We start from the raw sequence: 17,026 nt of genomic DNA on the forward strand, positions 1-17,026 counted from the left end.
GTGATATAGGTGAAACATCATAGATTTTCTTAAAGCGACGCCTAGTCAGGCGCTGTCAAAGACCTAGTAGAGACTAAATAGGAACAATGGACTGCAAAACAGCTCGTAGTCAATTCTCGTTTGTCGTTCTCGAAGTCTCGAACTAGCTCTCAATAAGTCTCTAGCGTTACGAAGTATAGGAAGTGTCATACTTATGAAACATATCTTATAAACTTATGATCCAACTGAGTCTCTTGAGAAAAGCCATGATGTTTAAGTTAAGTAATTTGCTTTCATAATTCATTAAAACAGTGAACTCTATCAGAATTGCGAAGGATGATAATCAAATAAGGAAATATTTGAATATCTGTACCTTCAGCCATTTTATTTTGGTTCAATTATCGTCCACAAATTCTTGTTTTCAAAGACTTTTAAAATTAATTAATTAACTTGATATTTTGAAATTAACGGTCAAAATAATTATTTTGATTAAATGGGACAATTAGAATTAATATAGGAATTTAATTTAAAAAATAAATCTACACTGAGTAGACCTTTCTTAACTGAACTGAATCAACTACGAAGAGAAGTATTATTTTGGTCAACAGCTTCTGTCCCTAAATTTTCTAAAGGTCAACCACGGGGGTCAAGAAACGTAATTTCTTGAAGAGCGCGTGGACTCGAAAAAAAAATATGTGTTGAATTGAAAGCAAAATTGTAGGCTACAATAAATAAATGGCACAAAGCGTATCAAACCAACGTTACCACTTTCTTTTTAAGAAAGCTAAAATTATCAATTCATAGCAAAGCAGCTGAGTGGGAGTCTGCGCAAGTAAAAGTACTCGAGATTTAATAGAAATTCCTTCTAAAAATACTTGTTCAAAGCGCAGTAAAGCGCCCTTAATAGAAGGGCTTGACCATTATGTTTCTGTTAACAATATTCGACACGCTATATAGTTAAGACATCAAAAGGGTCTGCGGCTTCGTGCAGTACACCACGAAGGAGGTTAGATGAAGGCCACGAAAGCGTGACCGACAGGAAATGGTCAGTCAGTCAGTTGCCTGCCTGCCCAGTCTGGGGCTGACCACAACGAACGCGTAGGTGTGTAAAATATGTCTCTAGGCTGTGGATATTAAGGCTATGAGGGTATCAATGGCTACCGTCCAGGAATAAAGAACCAAAGTTGAATGAAAATTTCAGACTATTCTTATGGTTTAGTTCATTTCGCTCCAATGAACATTTGAGGATGTCCAAAGCGATGAAAGCTGCGGATTTCCAAGCAAAAATGTCATAAAGCAAATTTCAACAGAATTTTGTGTAATGGCTGAAAACAATCTATTTTATGGTCGGCTCAAAGGTGGTAATTGTCGCAAACGACTTTTCTCTGCGTGCAAGGACTTGACTAATTTCGGTAAGTTTTTCATTAATTACAGGCATTTCCTGACGAATCCTGAATTGCGAAATTATCTGAGATATTTTAGGTCAAAGGTCACCCCATCCAAATAATTCCTATGACAAAGACATTTTTCACATGAAGTAATTGTTTTAAATACCAACAAACAATTTATTGTTCGATTGGATTACGTTGTAATTAGTTTTAACGTTAAATAAAGATAAAAAGTTAAAAACCTAGCTAATATGACTTTAAATTTGAATATTTTTCATTTTAACCTTAAATAGAATTGAAATGAAGCAAAATTCGGTTTAAACGTTTCTTTCCACTTTGAGAAATGGCAGCTAAAAAAAACTCTATTCTTTTCGACGCTGTAAATTAATGCCTTTACATATCACCCTTGACCTTTGATAGTTAGTTACCTTCTTCGCAATATGCTAGGACCAACGATCATATTTAATTTTTACCTAGAAAATATAGTTACTACACTTTAGCTCCGAAATAACTTTCATTCTCCATGCGGGATGATATGGTTCTGCTATGGAGCTTCTGTAGCCTGCACACGGCCAGTAGAGGAGGGTCCAACCTTTAAGAAGGACGTGATCTTTTCAAGAGCCTGTATCGTTTTAAAAGGAACTATAAGAAACCAATGGATCAGAACGAGGGCAAAGTCTGCCTCACCATGAACGACAAAATACCAAAAAGTATGACACAATTTTACCATTGCCGGAATACTAAATTTTTAAGCCTTGGTTTTGAGTGAAAGTGGTTGATGGGCAATTCTAAAACCATGATTTATTATAGATGTTTATACCTATCGGCTTTTTCTCATCAGCTCTTCGAACTCTTTGACGAAACAGTTATAGTCTGTCAAACGAAAGAAGAGCCCTGAGAAATTTGTACAAATTGGTGTCGCCACCATCGACCCCATAGTTCTTTATCAACTTGTTTTGTTTTGTCAATAGTCGTCTGTAATATAGTCTGCTATTATGTCATTAAAATATATTGCAATGCTAGTTCAACAAAGATAAAACTGGTGTCTTGTCGTTAATTTTGTTTTATATTCTATACTACTCGATGATCGTAGAAAACCATGAAACATAAACATATTAAATATATATTGCAAAATGTATTGGTTCTATTGCGATTAAGCCTATCTGTTTATAGCAGACTATATTACAGACGACTATTGACAAAACAAAACAAGTTGATAAAGAACTATGGGGTCGATGGTGGCGACACCAATTTGGACAAATTTCTCAGGGCTCTTCTTTCGTTTGACAGACTATAGTTGGACTGCTAACTTCGAAGCGCGAATTAGGTAAGGGTGTTCCAATTTGGGACGGGGGTGTTCCGTTTCAAGACGGACCGTTCCAAGTCCTTTTCTAAAACCCATTTTGCAGGAAAAGCATGCGTCTTAGCAATCTGAAAATGGGTGCAATCGATCGGCAATAGTTCAAACTTAATTTATCGTTCTGTTTGTTCACTTCAGTAACTTATTTGGAACTGAAAAATCTGACTTTCCAAAGAGATTGAGAAAGTGTTCCAAGATAGGGCTACAAATCATCGGCCATAGTTCAAAACTTAATGTATTGTTCTGCTTGGTAACTTCAGTAACTTATTTGGTACTGAAAAATCTGACTACCCAAAGAGTTAGAGAAAGTGTTCCAAGATAGGGCTAGTAATATATTTTTGGCTCCACATTCCAAATAAATAAAACATTTCCAACTTATTTTAGTAATGATACTTATGGCCTCACGCGTATCGAAGTTAAAACGGGGGGAGGTCATCACGTGGACTTGTATCCCTCCCAACCGTAACTTCGGACAAAAGGACATTCGCTAGAGCCTAGGGAGGGGAGGTGAGCTATGGGACGGGACATCTTCACGTGACGGCGCGCGGTCACTGACTGGTCTGGTGTCGCGATCACATTTAAGACTTCGATGAATTGTTACAGATGTCCACCTTGGTGAATGATGACCCGATGGGAAAAAATTTCATACGTGATTTATTTTTTGCAACAAATCAAGCGGATTAATATACGGTCAATGTTGAAGAGAAATATTTTTAGCGTTTGGTAATAGTATACTGCAAGCGCAGGTTTTTCATGAGATTATGCAGAATAGACTTTGTATAGAGGTTCAAAGGTCAGGGGTTAAAAAAGTTTGGGGTTTTTAAGATAGAATATGCGGTATGTTGAGCCAAAGACGTTTAAAACAAATGGACATTGGAAGACTAGTAACTTTGAAGCCCTGTGTAATGTGTTTGGTAGGGTCTTAAGCAGACGAAACTCCACCCCCTTTTTCTGCTACCAATAAGCTTGTTTTGCTTTTGGGGCTACTGTTCTTGTTGATTCCATAATGGCATTACGTATTAAAAAAAGTTTATAAGATATGTTCCATAAATTTGACACTACCTATACTTCGTAATGCTAGGGACTTACAGAGAGCTAGTTTGAGAACGACGCCAGAATTGACTACACTCGGTTTTGCAGTCCATCTTCCTATTTAGTCTGTACAAAGACTTTGACAACGCCTCACCAGGCGTCACTTTACGAGAATCTATGATATTTCACCTTAGTTACTTCATGATCAGCTCTCAGTAACTAGTGAAAAACTTATGGAACGTATCTTATGAACTTATGGTATTGATAATAGAAATAATAACCCATAATATTAACCAAGTAATGTAACATTTGCATGACCAGGGTTAAGGATGATAATCAATGAGTGATAATAAGCAATAACGAAATTTGTAAGCAAAGATTAAAACATTACACTCCTGAAAATTAAAATTCACACATTTTAAAACAAAGGTATGATCAAGAGCTAATGGTTCTGAATTTCAACGAAATTATCATTAGCCCGGTGCTCTTGACGTTCACAAAGTGGGCTAGTGGATTTCTCACCGTTTACTGTTTTCTAAATTAAATGTACATGTCATAAATCTTAAGCACTTAGTGATAATGAGGCATCATGAAATTTAAATGCAAAGACAATTACGAAAAGACTGGAACTTAAAATTTACTCATTTAAAAACAAAGAATGGTAGGTCTACGTCATATGACGAAAATCTAGTATACTACATTCAGATATACTTTATCAATTGAAAAACACATTGCGACCGGGTGTTACGTATTACCATTGTGCATAGCCACTCTGTAAACCAAGCATGAAGAGACCATAAAATTTAAAAAAAGAGCAGTTCTTTTTTTATACTATTGATTTGGTGGTATTTGGGGTAAATCTAAATCGTATCCCCGCCTATTCTACCTTTCGTTTTCAAATGGCTATTTCTTCGAGTGTAAAAAGAAAGTTTTTAAGGCGAGCGCGCGGGCCCTTTAACAGTTGGCGCGAAACCCAGCGCGCGCTATTTATACCGATTGCCCCGAAGTAAAATGGGCGCGCGTGAATGACCCAGTTTCACCCCTGGTCCATGCATGCACTGACACCTAACTTCAGATTGATTATATTTACGACTTTTTCAACCCCGTATTTATGCCATATGAGCTGCACTTTCGAAGACGTTCGTAAGATGTTCCTTCAATCTTTGTGTATAGACCATTCCATTCATTGCGTGAAGAGAAACCAACGCACATGGACGGGACCGCCATCTTAGGTTATTTCCCTTGTGCCAAGAAGCAACGCTAGACGTGAAGGGAGGCTGGCCACCTCGAACTGCCTCTAGTGGTGCTTCTTGGCGCCAGGGAAATTACCCAAGAGGCTGACTTCCCCGCTCCCTGTGGTGTTTGCTTCTCTTATGAAATTAATGGAGTGGTCTATTTTCTGAGAAAATTAAGTATATTGATTATATCTTGGAATGATGAATTGAATATCAGGCTACTGTGGAGGTGATCAATTCTAATTTAAGAGAAACCATATATTTGGAAAGTGGTATTGAAGTTTAATTTCGACTACCTTGTAAAGTTTCGACGGTTTTAAATACCTGAGAATCAGAAAATTTAGAAGGTGATAGGTTACAGGGAATACTGGAAAGTCAGGGAATTTTAACCGAGTTAAGAAGGTCAGGGAAAAGCAAAAAATTTCTAAAGTTGGGAAAATTGGATAAGCTTACGAAAACCTCGAGGCTTTGAAAGTTACAACGTTGTACAATACAAGGAACATGTTTTAAAAACCAAATTTCCTGAAGAGATAATTTAGAAAAATATTATTTTAAAATATATGCTGTTAATATTGACAACCTTTGTACTTAGAAGGTGAAGGAAAATCATACCAAATAGTCAAAGATAACTTGGGAACCAAGGAATTTCAATATGAAAATTAAATTAGATTTGATATTTTAAAATTGAAAATATTTCGAAGACGAATAATAAAACAGGACTTTGTGATGACGTCATAACGGCGTTACCTCCCAGTTTGGGTATGTTATCCCATAGAATTAGACTTCAAACAAAGTAAGAGCATTTCTTTGAAGAACTTTTGGTTAATTTCTATGAAAAACCGGCCTTTCAGAATCTTCTTCGACTCAAATCAGTCAAATCACCATAAAAACCAAAATTTCCATAAGAATAAACGTTTTTTCACTACGAAATTAGTGATTACTTAAAAGATTAAAGTATAGGCACCGTGCATCTATCAGCAGTTCCAAGAATGACGAAGGCATTTTATAAAATAGCAACCCATCTCCCTTCGACGCTGAAATTCAAAACTAAAAAATGTTTGTCTTCTCATCAAATTTCAGTCCCTATTCTTATTTTCTCCGTGGTCTAGTGCATGCACAGCCGAACAATACGTTTAAAAGACTGCCAAGTGGTAAACGTTTTTTTCGCAAAACGTTAGCCCTATTTTGGTACACCCGAAACCTCTTATTATGTCCGATTGTACCGTGGTGTAACGCGAGAGACAAAATAACCTGTATACTACAGGAGAAAGTGGATGAATTTTCTTTTACAAAAAATATTCAGTGCGGTATGTTCATTTTACCAAAACCAGAAGTGAGATGAGACCAGAAGTACTGAGCTAACCAAATTCTTCACTCGGCGAAAGTGAAAATTCTTGATAACACACGAACGGTTGGCCCTCTAGTAGCGGTTTCTGAATTTTCCCTCCAAAACGTGAAACGCTCTTGGGGGGTGGTAGACAGCCGAACTAGATTCAAGTACAGGCGTCCGTGTTCCGCGGCTTTAGTCCAATTTTTTTTCTCAGTAGTATAGGCGCGTGGGAAGCGGCATAAAATCCTCAAATTTGTTCACTAGTGCCAGGATCTATTACCAATGTTAGAGCCCTTCACTTCGAGTCTCATCTCACTTCTGCCAAAACTAAAGTGACCATTTATTTTTTACCCCAAACCGGGACGGCTTGTAAACACAAGAAACAAACTAAAATTCGGATTGAAGTAAACACAACTAAGATTTTTCTAAGGGTTGATATTGTCTTTCTTATATTTTTCTGAAGCACAGATTTGTTTATGGAGGTCTGGTGATGATTTTAAGCAGGAGCGCCGATCATTGTTTTTCTCAGGGGGGCTGGGGCCCAAGGCAACACCAGGGAGCTCAGCCAAAAATTTTAATTCCTAATAGAAAATATGAATTATGATATTATTGAAAAGAAAGTGTGTTTTTATAGGAAATATAGTACTAAAAAACCCTCATAGGTAAACCTATTTTAGCTTAAACTATGTAGAAAAATCTCAAAAAAACTAATCGGATTTTACTTTGAAAAGCAAAGCCTATTGAAAATATTATGTTTAAAAATTCAGAGCGAGCGAAGCGAGCTCCGCAATTTCGCTGTCTATAAATTTGATCTCGATGAAAGAGCTAAATTTTGATAAACTTGGCGCCTAACTAACTCTTTTGAAGGTTGTCGTTAAATACGCATTTGCGTTTAGGCATTTTGAATAAAAGAAGACTCACTCGTCACTAGAAAAACTACACAAGTCACCTTGACATTGTTCACAGATTTGAAGAAATATTTAGCAGAATACATAATTACATATACCGCGCGATAATCAAAACTGGGACAATTTCCAGAAAACGGGACTTTTTAGTGTCCCGAGGCATTCTTCGGGGACACCGGGACAAAGTTTAACAAACCGGGACTGTCCCGGCTAAACGGGACGTATGGTCACTTTAGCCAAAACGAAATCACCAGGTAAATCTGTACATTGAATACCTTCAATTGATCAGTCTGACTTGTAATTTGGTACTGCACGAAAAAGGCAATAGTTCATCTACCTTTAGTAGTAAGACATTACAATAATATAATTTAATAATATTAAAAACTTCAAAAAACCTCATGATTATTTAAATAACTTTCCCGTATCTTCTAAATCAATTTTGCATGGCACTGACTAATGATCACGGAGAAATGTAGGTAGTTTCTTATAAAATTTAGTTTCACCTAAAATACGTAACAAATATACTCAATTCACCTCTAAAGCAAGCTATTGTCCCTAGAAGTACAAGTCTTCAATGATTTCTTTCTCTGTACCGTGTGGGTATTACCCTAATTTTTATAAATGGTAATTTACCGGGTAAATTACCAATAATTTACCGATTAAAATTTTGGGAAACAAAATTTCCGCTCGGTATGGTAGTTTATTTTTATATTTAAATCCTTTTAAAAACGGTCTCTTTCAGTCTAGAACACTTAGTTTAACTCAAAACGGTTTTGACTCTGAGTCTCTGAGCGTTAAAATTCAGAAACTGATTGGTAATTTACTATGGTAAACCGTAAAATCGGTAATTAACGGCGGTATCTGGTAAATTACCAGTATAATTTACGCAAGGTAAATTATGTGTGGGTTTCCATATCAGATATATTTGGCAATCTGCAAATAGCCAATATCGTTTATATGGCAAAACATGTTCTTCTAAATCGAAAACAATGATTAACGAACATGTTAATTAAAAAACTATAGCCCTCAATTTATTCGCAACGAGTTTCTAATCTCTTGAACAATAGAAGCAACCCGCATATTTCTGAAAGTAAAGCAATTATAGAACACCGCATCAGTCTTGTTTCTGGTTTCTAGTAATCAAAATTTTGTGGTAATGGTATCCACGTAGACCACACCGAAACAATGACACACTTTTGCTTTCGTTACCGCGCTTTAAATTAATGGTGGTTTCATTAGACATTTATGTACTTCCAATTTCGCTAGTCCGGCTCTGCACGTTTTTGGAATTTCTTACAGAAGGCAATCACGAATGAACCCACCCTCTTCAGGAGTATATTCATTTTACAATTTTCGTGGGTAGCCCGCAGGTGGTGAACTATGATTTCTTTCTTCTCTCCGGCTTTTTGCAGTGTAGCCACCAGGGTCAAAGGTTAGAATAAATTGATGACCTATTTATTCCAAAGGTTATGAGCTTTCTGTTGCGCCGAAGACCATTATAGTGAAATTTTTCGTTTAAAGTTTTTACTGAGGAATTTAAAAGTAATTATTACTCTTAGCCAATTTTAAATGAAGATACTTTCTTGATGGTTTCTATAATATAATTCTGAGAAGCAGAATGCGGACATCATATTTAGTCATATCAAAGGCAAATAAGGACAGCGTATGTAACGTGTGATACAAGTGGCCTCTGACTAAACGACTCAGGCAAACCGAATTACATTTCACAAACAGGTCTGAGATACCAACCATAAATATGACTCAAAAGCTGAGTTATTTTCATCGCAGAGAACAATGCAGGAAGACGATAACGTAGTGCTTTTTGGTGTGTTAAAAATCTAGATTGAAAGCAAGGCTTATCGCTGTAAATACTACGAAAGCTTGAAAGGCTTTCATCCAGTCTAGTGCCTCACTGTTGATTCTTTTGCCACTGTGATCAGTCAGATTCTTTTGCCATTGTGATCAGTCAGATTCTTTTGCCATTGTGATCAGTCAGTCTGTGTCTGGATTTCACAAACAGCTTAAGAGCTAATTGATATTGAATTGTTAAATAGTAAAACAGTTTAACCATTATCATCAAAAAAATCCTAGTTTTTCCATGCACATATTTTTCCAAGTTCAGCAATTACTAGTTATTAATTCACAGCTTGTTACATCAAATTAAAATAGTTCTACATTCTATATGAAACCGTTTTAGACAAAGAAGCAACCGTAACTTGATGGACCACCAGCGGTACATTTATTCACGAACCTTTATAAATCGTGCATCCCATATCCATCGAGCTGCACTAAACATGAAACAAACATTAACTTTGAAATACAAACGTTTCTTTTCAAAATTATACCAAGTATACGTATGACCTTTGTAAGCAAGCATTCAACTCATATATAAAGAGACTTACTGGTAAACAAGGTGTCGAAGTGAAAATCTCTCAACAACGTTGCAAATAGGTGGTAATTATTTCACCGTTTTTCAGGTTTTTTTTTCACACCCGGCAAGAACAGAAGTTAAAGAAAAATTTCGGTAAATTCGTGATCGACGGTGTTAGAAAAAGGAAGCGGATTTTTAGTGTAATTATTTTGCGATGATTCTTTTGAAAAGCATGCCAACATAATGTGTATGCCCAAGTTTAACTGTTATTTTTACCTTGATCAATACCCTATTGATGTATATTACGATGCCGAAGTTCGTGATGTTATTCGTCCATATTTTTACCTATTTACGAAATGAGTGTTGTTTATCATATCGCATTAAATCAAGAATATGAAACGAAAATAGATTACAGTATATTGAAAATATAAATTTTTGTTTGACCACATTATGAAGTATTTAAAACTATCAAAATTTTATGGTAGTTTTAAATTGGACTCTTCTATTTCATTTCGATGATTATATTATGGCGTGCTGTTATCATTTCTGAAAAAAAAAATTATTTCAAAATTACAAAATTAACTTAGGACATTAGCTTCTACAGATTCAGATTTTCAAGAAATTAAAACTATCATAACTAGTGGTCGGCGTTTGGACAAGATAATCCACAGAATTTTGGTTAATCAGTTATTCATGGATAATAATCAGATAATTATTCGTGATTACATTGCATTAATCATAGACTTCCCGTGGATAATTTCAAATTATGAATAAAGATAAAACAAATGCCGACCACTAATCATAACCTCATGATGGGCTACGGAAAGTTATTCCCCATCATTTAAACGAGATTTAATTGCACGGATGTCAGGCCCTCTGTGAGTCAAATTGGTCAAGTACCGGTTCAAACTGAACCGCTAGCCATTCTCTCCACAACCTCTTGCCTTTCAAATGGCGTAGCAACACTGGGGGGGGGGGGACGTAAACCATCCTTTAGTGGACACTGTGTATGGTCCAAATTGAACGCTAGTATCCTATTTAGGTATGGCTTAACAATTATTCGTTTAGAACTTTTCTGAAGTCAGAAAATCAAGATGTCACATGACATAACTCAAAAGATAATTATAAAAATCTTTTCTCAATTTTTCGTTATCATTTAATTTCTCGAGCGTATGATATATTGTTAGGCCATGCAGGAGCGGGAATAGAGGGTCTAACTAACTTCATCTCTAGAATATTCTTTACCTGCCGTCCAAACAACCAAGCGGGGTCTCTCCCGTCGTCAGCACCCCATAGGGGGCGCGCACTAAAGTCGACCACGGGGGAACGGAATAAGCCATACCGTGACGCGTGCGATTTTACACACTGCCTGACACGCGGGATTCACAAAGAACAGCGTTCGGTATACCTTAGACCGGGAGGTGTGTCTAACTATAGTCCATAGCATTTTACTCTAGACTAGAGGGCTCCACTTTTAACCTTCGCCGCAGACAGAAGTCGTCTCAGAGGGAGTTAGAACTCCGAGGCGGACGGTTCACTCGTTAATATAACTCGAGACAGCGCAGATACTCGCGGCGTCCGATCGCGTACAATTACGACAATGCAGAACATTACCGATAGATTCGAAGTCCCAACTGGTTTCAAACCCAACAATAACATGAATGAAAATTTATTAAAATGCAAGAAACGCATCGAACAATCGTCGCAAAGTCGACGCGCATTACGTCAAGATCCCCCGGTACCATCCCGTTCCGTAATTAGACGTAACGAACGCGAACGTAACCGCGTACGTATGGTAAACAACGGCTTCGCGACATTAAGGCAACACGTGCCAAAGGGTACGAAAAACAAAAAGATGAGTAAAGTTGAAACCCTTAAATCCGCGGTCGAATACATCAAGCAATTACAGTCGTTACTGATCCAAGATGGTACAAGCGGAGTATCAGGCACTTCCGGTGGTTTCTGTACAGCGAATATCAAGGCAGAACTACAAAACTATGAAGACGAGTATTTGTTCGAAAATAAGGACAGTATCGAGTCAGAGAATCTTTATTCGAATGAGGTTCAAGTTGCGATGGAATCGAATGCGAGAGGACAAAGGGATGGTCATAATACGTATCAGACGGAGAACTCCGGTGACATTCAATCACCCGGTTATTCATTGACCAGTTCGCCGGCACCTAGTTGGGCGTCAGAAAATAATTGCTCGCCTTACAGTAACGAGAATTCACCTACGGAGGAAGATGATATTCTAACGTTCGCAACTTGGTTTTCATAATGAGGTAAATATAAGCCTGAATTGTTTTTTATAGTTTTACATAAATGATAATTGGTGGTCCATTATGATTTCAACTAATATATTAAAAATTGAATTTTTAATATTGAAGTATATTTTTAATGGCTTTTTTTAGTAGAGCTAGCGGTTTTATTCAGGTTTTACTTTATAGGGATGATATTTATTAATATACTGGAATTTCTAATAAAAACTATATTTTAGTTTTGAATATAAAATATATTTTAATTTCTAATTTACAACATATTTAGTTTCTTATAAAAAACATATTTAAATTAATATACATTATCATCACTGGTTTAAGGTATTTTTTATAAAAGAAAATAAAGGTTTGCGAATCCCTATAACCTCGCTTAGAGCGTTTTATTTTGAGCAGAAGACATATTAAAAGGTGCTTATCTATACTCCGTTTTTAAGAATAGATTTTCCTTAGAATGTAAATGAATTCTATTTTCAAATTAATAAAGGTCACGTTACGTTAATTGCAAAAATCCGTTCAGAATTTAGAGTATAGCTAGTATGCGGACAACCATTGCCAGTCAATTGTGAGTGCAATTGAACCGAGATCTACAACAGTTAAAGCATGTAGTTCCATTCAATTCAGTTCCAAACCTGAGTAATAACAAATTACTAGCAACCCTGAAGCGCATATGGTTAAACTTTAGAAACGGGACAGGAAATTTCTATAGCACACGATCTAAAACTAATTGCTCCACTCGCCTGAAGTACCAGATATGGAAAATTTTCTTTTCAAATTTGAAAACCGTGTTTATGAAAAAATTAAATTTGCGCTTCGTTTTACTTATTGAGACCCAAAAGAAGAACTCTAAAATAAGATTTAAACATCGTGTACTAGAATACCGCGGGACACGTACGTAATAAGGGTGGCCCCTCGTTCAAGGTTCGTATATAAAAGGGTGCTTGCCTTGCTACAGATCAGAGATGAAATGGATCTGATAAAGGCAGACAGATAAACTGAAACGGAGAATCTTCCCGGGATAAATGGAAATGGATTAGAATCCGTTACGTTACGTATGGTTTTTTTTGGTTCTGTTACGCTTTACTTGTCACAACAGATGGGGTTCGGTATAATCATATTTTGCTATAGTTATCCCATCAGCTTATCATCTGTTGTTCAAAAATGTTACATGTTCCCTACCCCATGTACCAGTTGTTTAATGGAAGAACTATGTTTCCCGGAATAAAGATTATATTATAGAAAAAATATTTGAATTATACGAATAACAGTATTTTGTTTAAAAAACAAAAAGGTTTTGCTAATTAAGGTGCATTGGAAAACTAATGTATAGCTTAAATAGAAACTTTCTCGCGAACAAGTCGAGTCAATGTATTCTGTATTTAGTAGTAATATTTTCATATACTTTTACAAACGAAAAACAATATATAAATATATTTCTCCTAACGAGAAACAATATATAAATATATTTCTCCAAAGAATACGTTAATAGTTATCTCCGAACGAAAGAACAGTCTATATATACATATCTCCGAGCGAAAAACAATATATCTATATATATTTCTCCTAATGAAAACCAATATATTAATATATTTCTCCTAATGAAAATCAATATATTAATATATTTCTCCTAATGAAAATCAATATATTAATATATTTCTCCTAATGAAAAACAATATATTAATATATTTTTCCTAATGAAAAACAATATATTAATATATTTTTCCTAATGAAAAACAATATATTAATATATTTTTCCTAATGAAAAACAATATATTAACATATTTTTCCTAATGAAAAACAATATATTAATATATTTTTCCTAATGAAAAACAATATATTAATATATTTCTCCTAATGAAAAAATAAATATTTTTATATATTTTTCCTAATGAAAAACAATATATTTATATATTTTTCCTAATGAAAAATATATTTGTATATTTTTCCTAATTAAAAACAATATATTTATATATTTCTCCTAATGAAAAACAGTATATTTCTCCTAATGAAAAACAGTATATTTCTCCTAATGAAAAACAATATATTCCTCAGAAAAAAAGTATATATTTCTACTACTTCTACAAAAAAATTAATATATTTCTATTATCAAAAAAAAACACCACAATATATTTGTATATTTCTACTACCAAAAATAACAAAAAAAAGATATTGTTATATTCCTCCTAATAAAAACAATATATTTCAATTTCTCCCAGCAGATTCACCACGTGTTTTCCGTATGTACATAAATGTAAAAATACATCCAAGTTTGACCACCGACCAAAACAAGTCGTCCATTTAAACGACCGATGCACCCACCGTCCAGGACTGAACTTGACCAAGAAAAATCCGTTCGGAGATCCTAGCCAAAACAAACTTTCAAAACAACCTCCGAAAACCGTCCAGATGTACATAGTGGATTTTCAAAGCAAAAAATCAACCAAAAAAAAAAGTTCTCCAAAAGAAGTTGACCCCGAGCGATGGGAGACCAAAAAAAAAACCCACCTTTTGAATTGAAATAGGGTTCGAACAAGTGCAGTGGAAGGCTGATAACCATGTCCAAGACCCAAGTTAAAGTCCCCGAATCCAGGGAGGGGGGTACTTATCAGGGGGGAAAGAAGGGCTTTTGTCCAATTCCGGCGGAAGACTGGGTTCCTTGCAGACAGAGTATGGGGGCAGTGTTGGTCACATAAAACGACAGGTACAGGGGCGAGAAGTTAGCATACCTATAGTAGTTAAGCCTTGGCTACGTTTTAGGCCTAAGGCTAAGGGTGAAAAGGGGAGTTGAATTCCCTTGACACAAGTTAACTCGAGTCGATTAGAAGGCATCGCGTGAGCCCTGAGAATAATTACTTGTTATAATATTACGAAATGTATTACCTAAAACGTTTTCCGACAGAGAAATTTTGTTCCAACACGTAAAGCCGTGATTGTTTATAGCGTTTAAAGGGAATGTGAAAAGTAACCTAAATTAAGTTGATTTGCATGGTTATTATATTGGATGAATTGATGCGAAATAGCAAGGATAATGATTTACAAAGGTTTAACACAATTATCTTTTAACTAAAATGATTTTCAAGCCATACTTTAAACTTTATCTTGGTTAAAATTACTGATCAAATTATTTATTCAGTTAATACTGAGAACTTGAAAGAATAATTGCAGTTTAAGTTAAAATGAATGAAAAATTACAGTTCTAGTGAAAATGGGAGAATATAAGCCGATTTAGTGGAAAAATTATGTAAAATTGCAAGTGTTCTGAAAAAAGAGAAAGGATTAATAATGGCAGATTCAGATAAAAATTATGAAAAATTCCGATTTAGTTAAAAACATGAAAAAATGCAGATTTAGTTTAAAAATTGTGAAAATTGCAGATTTAGTTTAAAAATTATAAAAAATGTAGATTTAGTTTAAAAATTATGAAAAATACAGATTTAGTTTAAAAATTATGAAAAATACAGATTTAGTTTAAAAATTATGAAAAATGCAGATTTGGTTAAAAACTTATGAAAAATGCAGATTTGGTTAAAAAATTATGAAAAATCCAGATTTGGTTAAAAAAATGTGGAAAATGCAGATTTGGTGAACAAAGGATGAAAAAATGCAAATTTAGTGAAAAAAGATGAAATCGATGAAATCTGGAGATTTAATGAAAAAATGATTAAAAATGGTGATTTAGTGAAAAAAAGATAAATTTAATTATTTACTTAAAAACTAGAAAAATTGCAGTTTTTACTTAAAACTACAGATAATTACCTTAAGTTGAATTACGCATATCCTGCCAGTAACAGTAAAAATTCTAAAAAAACCTTCAAAAAAATATATAATTATAATTGCCGATTAATATACAAACAATAATTAAACTAATGTAAGTAGTTTAAACTGCGTTTGACGTTCATACTTCACCATCCCTTTGCAAAGTGCCCTCTATATAATATAGTTTCCTGATTGGTGAGACCGGAAGTTTAGTAAAAGTCGAATGTCGTTCTTTTCCCACGCTAGTTGACGTTCCAAACTAAGTTGGGGGATAAACATTGGCACAGCCCAGTGATTTCGCCAAGAGCTAATAATAATGTTTTATATACAGGAAGTATTAACTATTGCTCACCATCTACAGCCTTCAATGTCTGTAATTAAGGTATTTTGCTCAAAGGGATTTTTAACCCTGATTGCCAAATTCTAACTGTACATAACGAAAAGTGTTTTAAATTCTGAATTTTATACTATTAAAACGAAATGAGTGATTTCAAAGTGTTACCAAGGTTAAAATTCGATTAAAAATTAAATCAGCTTAAAATGACAATATACTAAAAGTGTTAATATTTTTAAATACATGAAATATTAAATTTAAAAGTGTCACCATGGTTTTAATGAAAGCGAAAATTTTAAATTTGATTAGTAATTAAATTACTTTAAAGGGATAGTAACGCTGCATTTTGACTCCCCAAAATTTAGTGTTTTGATATTTTTAAATACTTAAAATATTAAAATTAAGTATAATAAGTTAGTTTTGTTATTGAAAATACTTTGATAATGAAAACTCTCGCAGACTGCTGTATATGATGATGTCATGACGGTGTTACCTTACAAAAGTTATTTATTTATGAGCTACTATCCCTTTAAATTGTATAGTTGAAAAAGATTGTTAATTACTCAAATTAAACAGTGCCTGAAATTAAATTTGCTTGTGTAATGTAATTTAACCTGCATACAATATTGTGGTATAATTATTTGTGCCATATCAAATCCCTCCAAATGTTTGTGATTATATAATGACTATAAAATGTATTTTTATAATGTAATTTTACAATAGCCATTGTGAAGAGACGCACATTCCATTTTGATAAAGAAGATTTTGTAAATATATGTATTTAAAATGCACCATTAACTGATTATATTGATAATTTTAATATTTTGAATTTGGATTACTGAATAAAATATTTTTCTAAAATATCATAACATATTATTTTATGTTGAATCTAAATAAAAACTACGAATAGTCTAATTAAACTTCGGAATCTCACGAATTTCGTAAGTATTAATATTTAATTATTTCGAAAAAATAAATTCTAAATTAATTAAGCTTATTATCGAGTTTGTTAATGAACGTTCATTGGCGGTTTTCATCTTCAAAGCGGATCCCTTGTGTGAAC

At 34.3% G+C, this 17,026-nt stretch overlaps 1 protein-coding gene across 2 annotated transcripts; it reads left to right on the forward strand.

Annotated features, from left to right (window-relative positions):
* The first annotated feature begins 10,949 nt into the window (after positions 1–10,949).
* LOC149709286 (uncharacterized) lies at positions 10,950–16,824 on the forward strand. Of its 2 annotated transcripts, none has more exons than XM_089864644.1 (2): positions 10,950–11,882; positions 14,090–16,824. In XM_089864644.1, the coding sequence occupies exon 1, from the start codon at positions 11,201–11,203 to the stop codon at positions 11,876–11,878; it is 678 nt and encodes a 225-aa protein (XP_089720770.1). In that variant the 5' UTR covers positions 10,950–11,200; the 3' UTR covers positions 11,879–11,882; positions 14,090–16,824. The 2 variants fall into 2 exon arrangements, with proteins under 2 accessions (XP_089720770.1, XP_089720771.1); XM_089864645.1 differs by having other exon boundaries at positions 10,952–11,882; positions 14,093–16,824.
* Positions 16,825–17,026: the final 202 nt, after the last annotated feature.

The sequence above is a fragment of the Phalangium opilio genome, unplaced genomic scaffold (assembly GCF_054372755.1).
Source record: "Phalangium opilio isolate 3A_F unplaced genomic scaffold, DU_Popi_V2 ptg000013l_1, whole genome shotgun sequence".
Taxonomy (NCBI): domain Eukaryota; kingdom Metazoa; phylum Arthropoda; class Arachnida; order Opiliones; family Phalangiidae; genus Phalangium; species Phalangium opilio.

What these genes read in the sequence shown, in the direction of transcription:
- LOC149709286 (XM_089864644.1), top strand. Translation starts at nt 11,201, where the DNA reads ATGCAGAACATTACCGATAGATTCGAAGTCCCAACTGGTTTCAAACCC.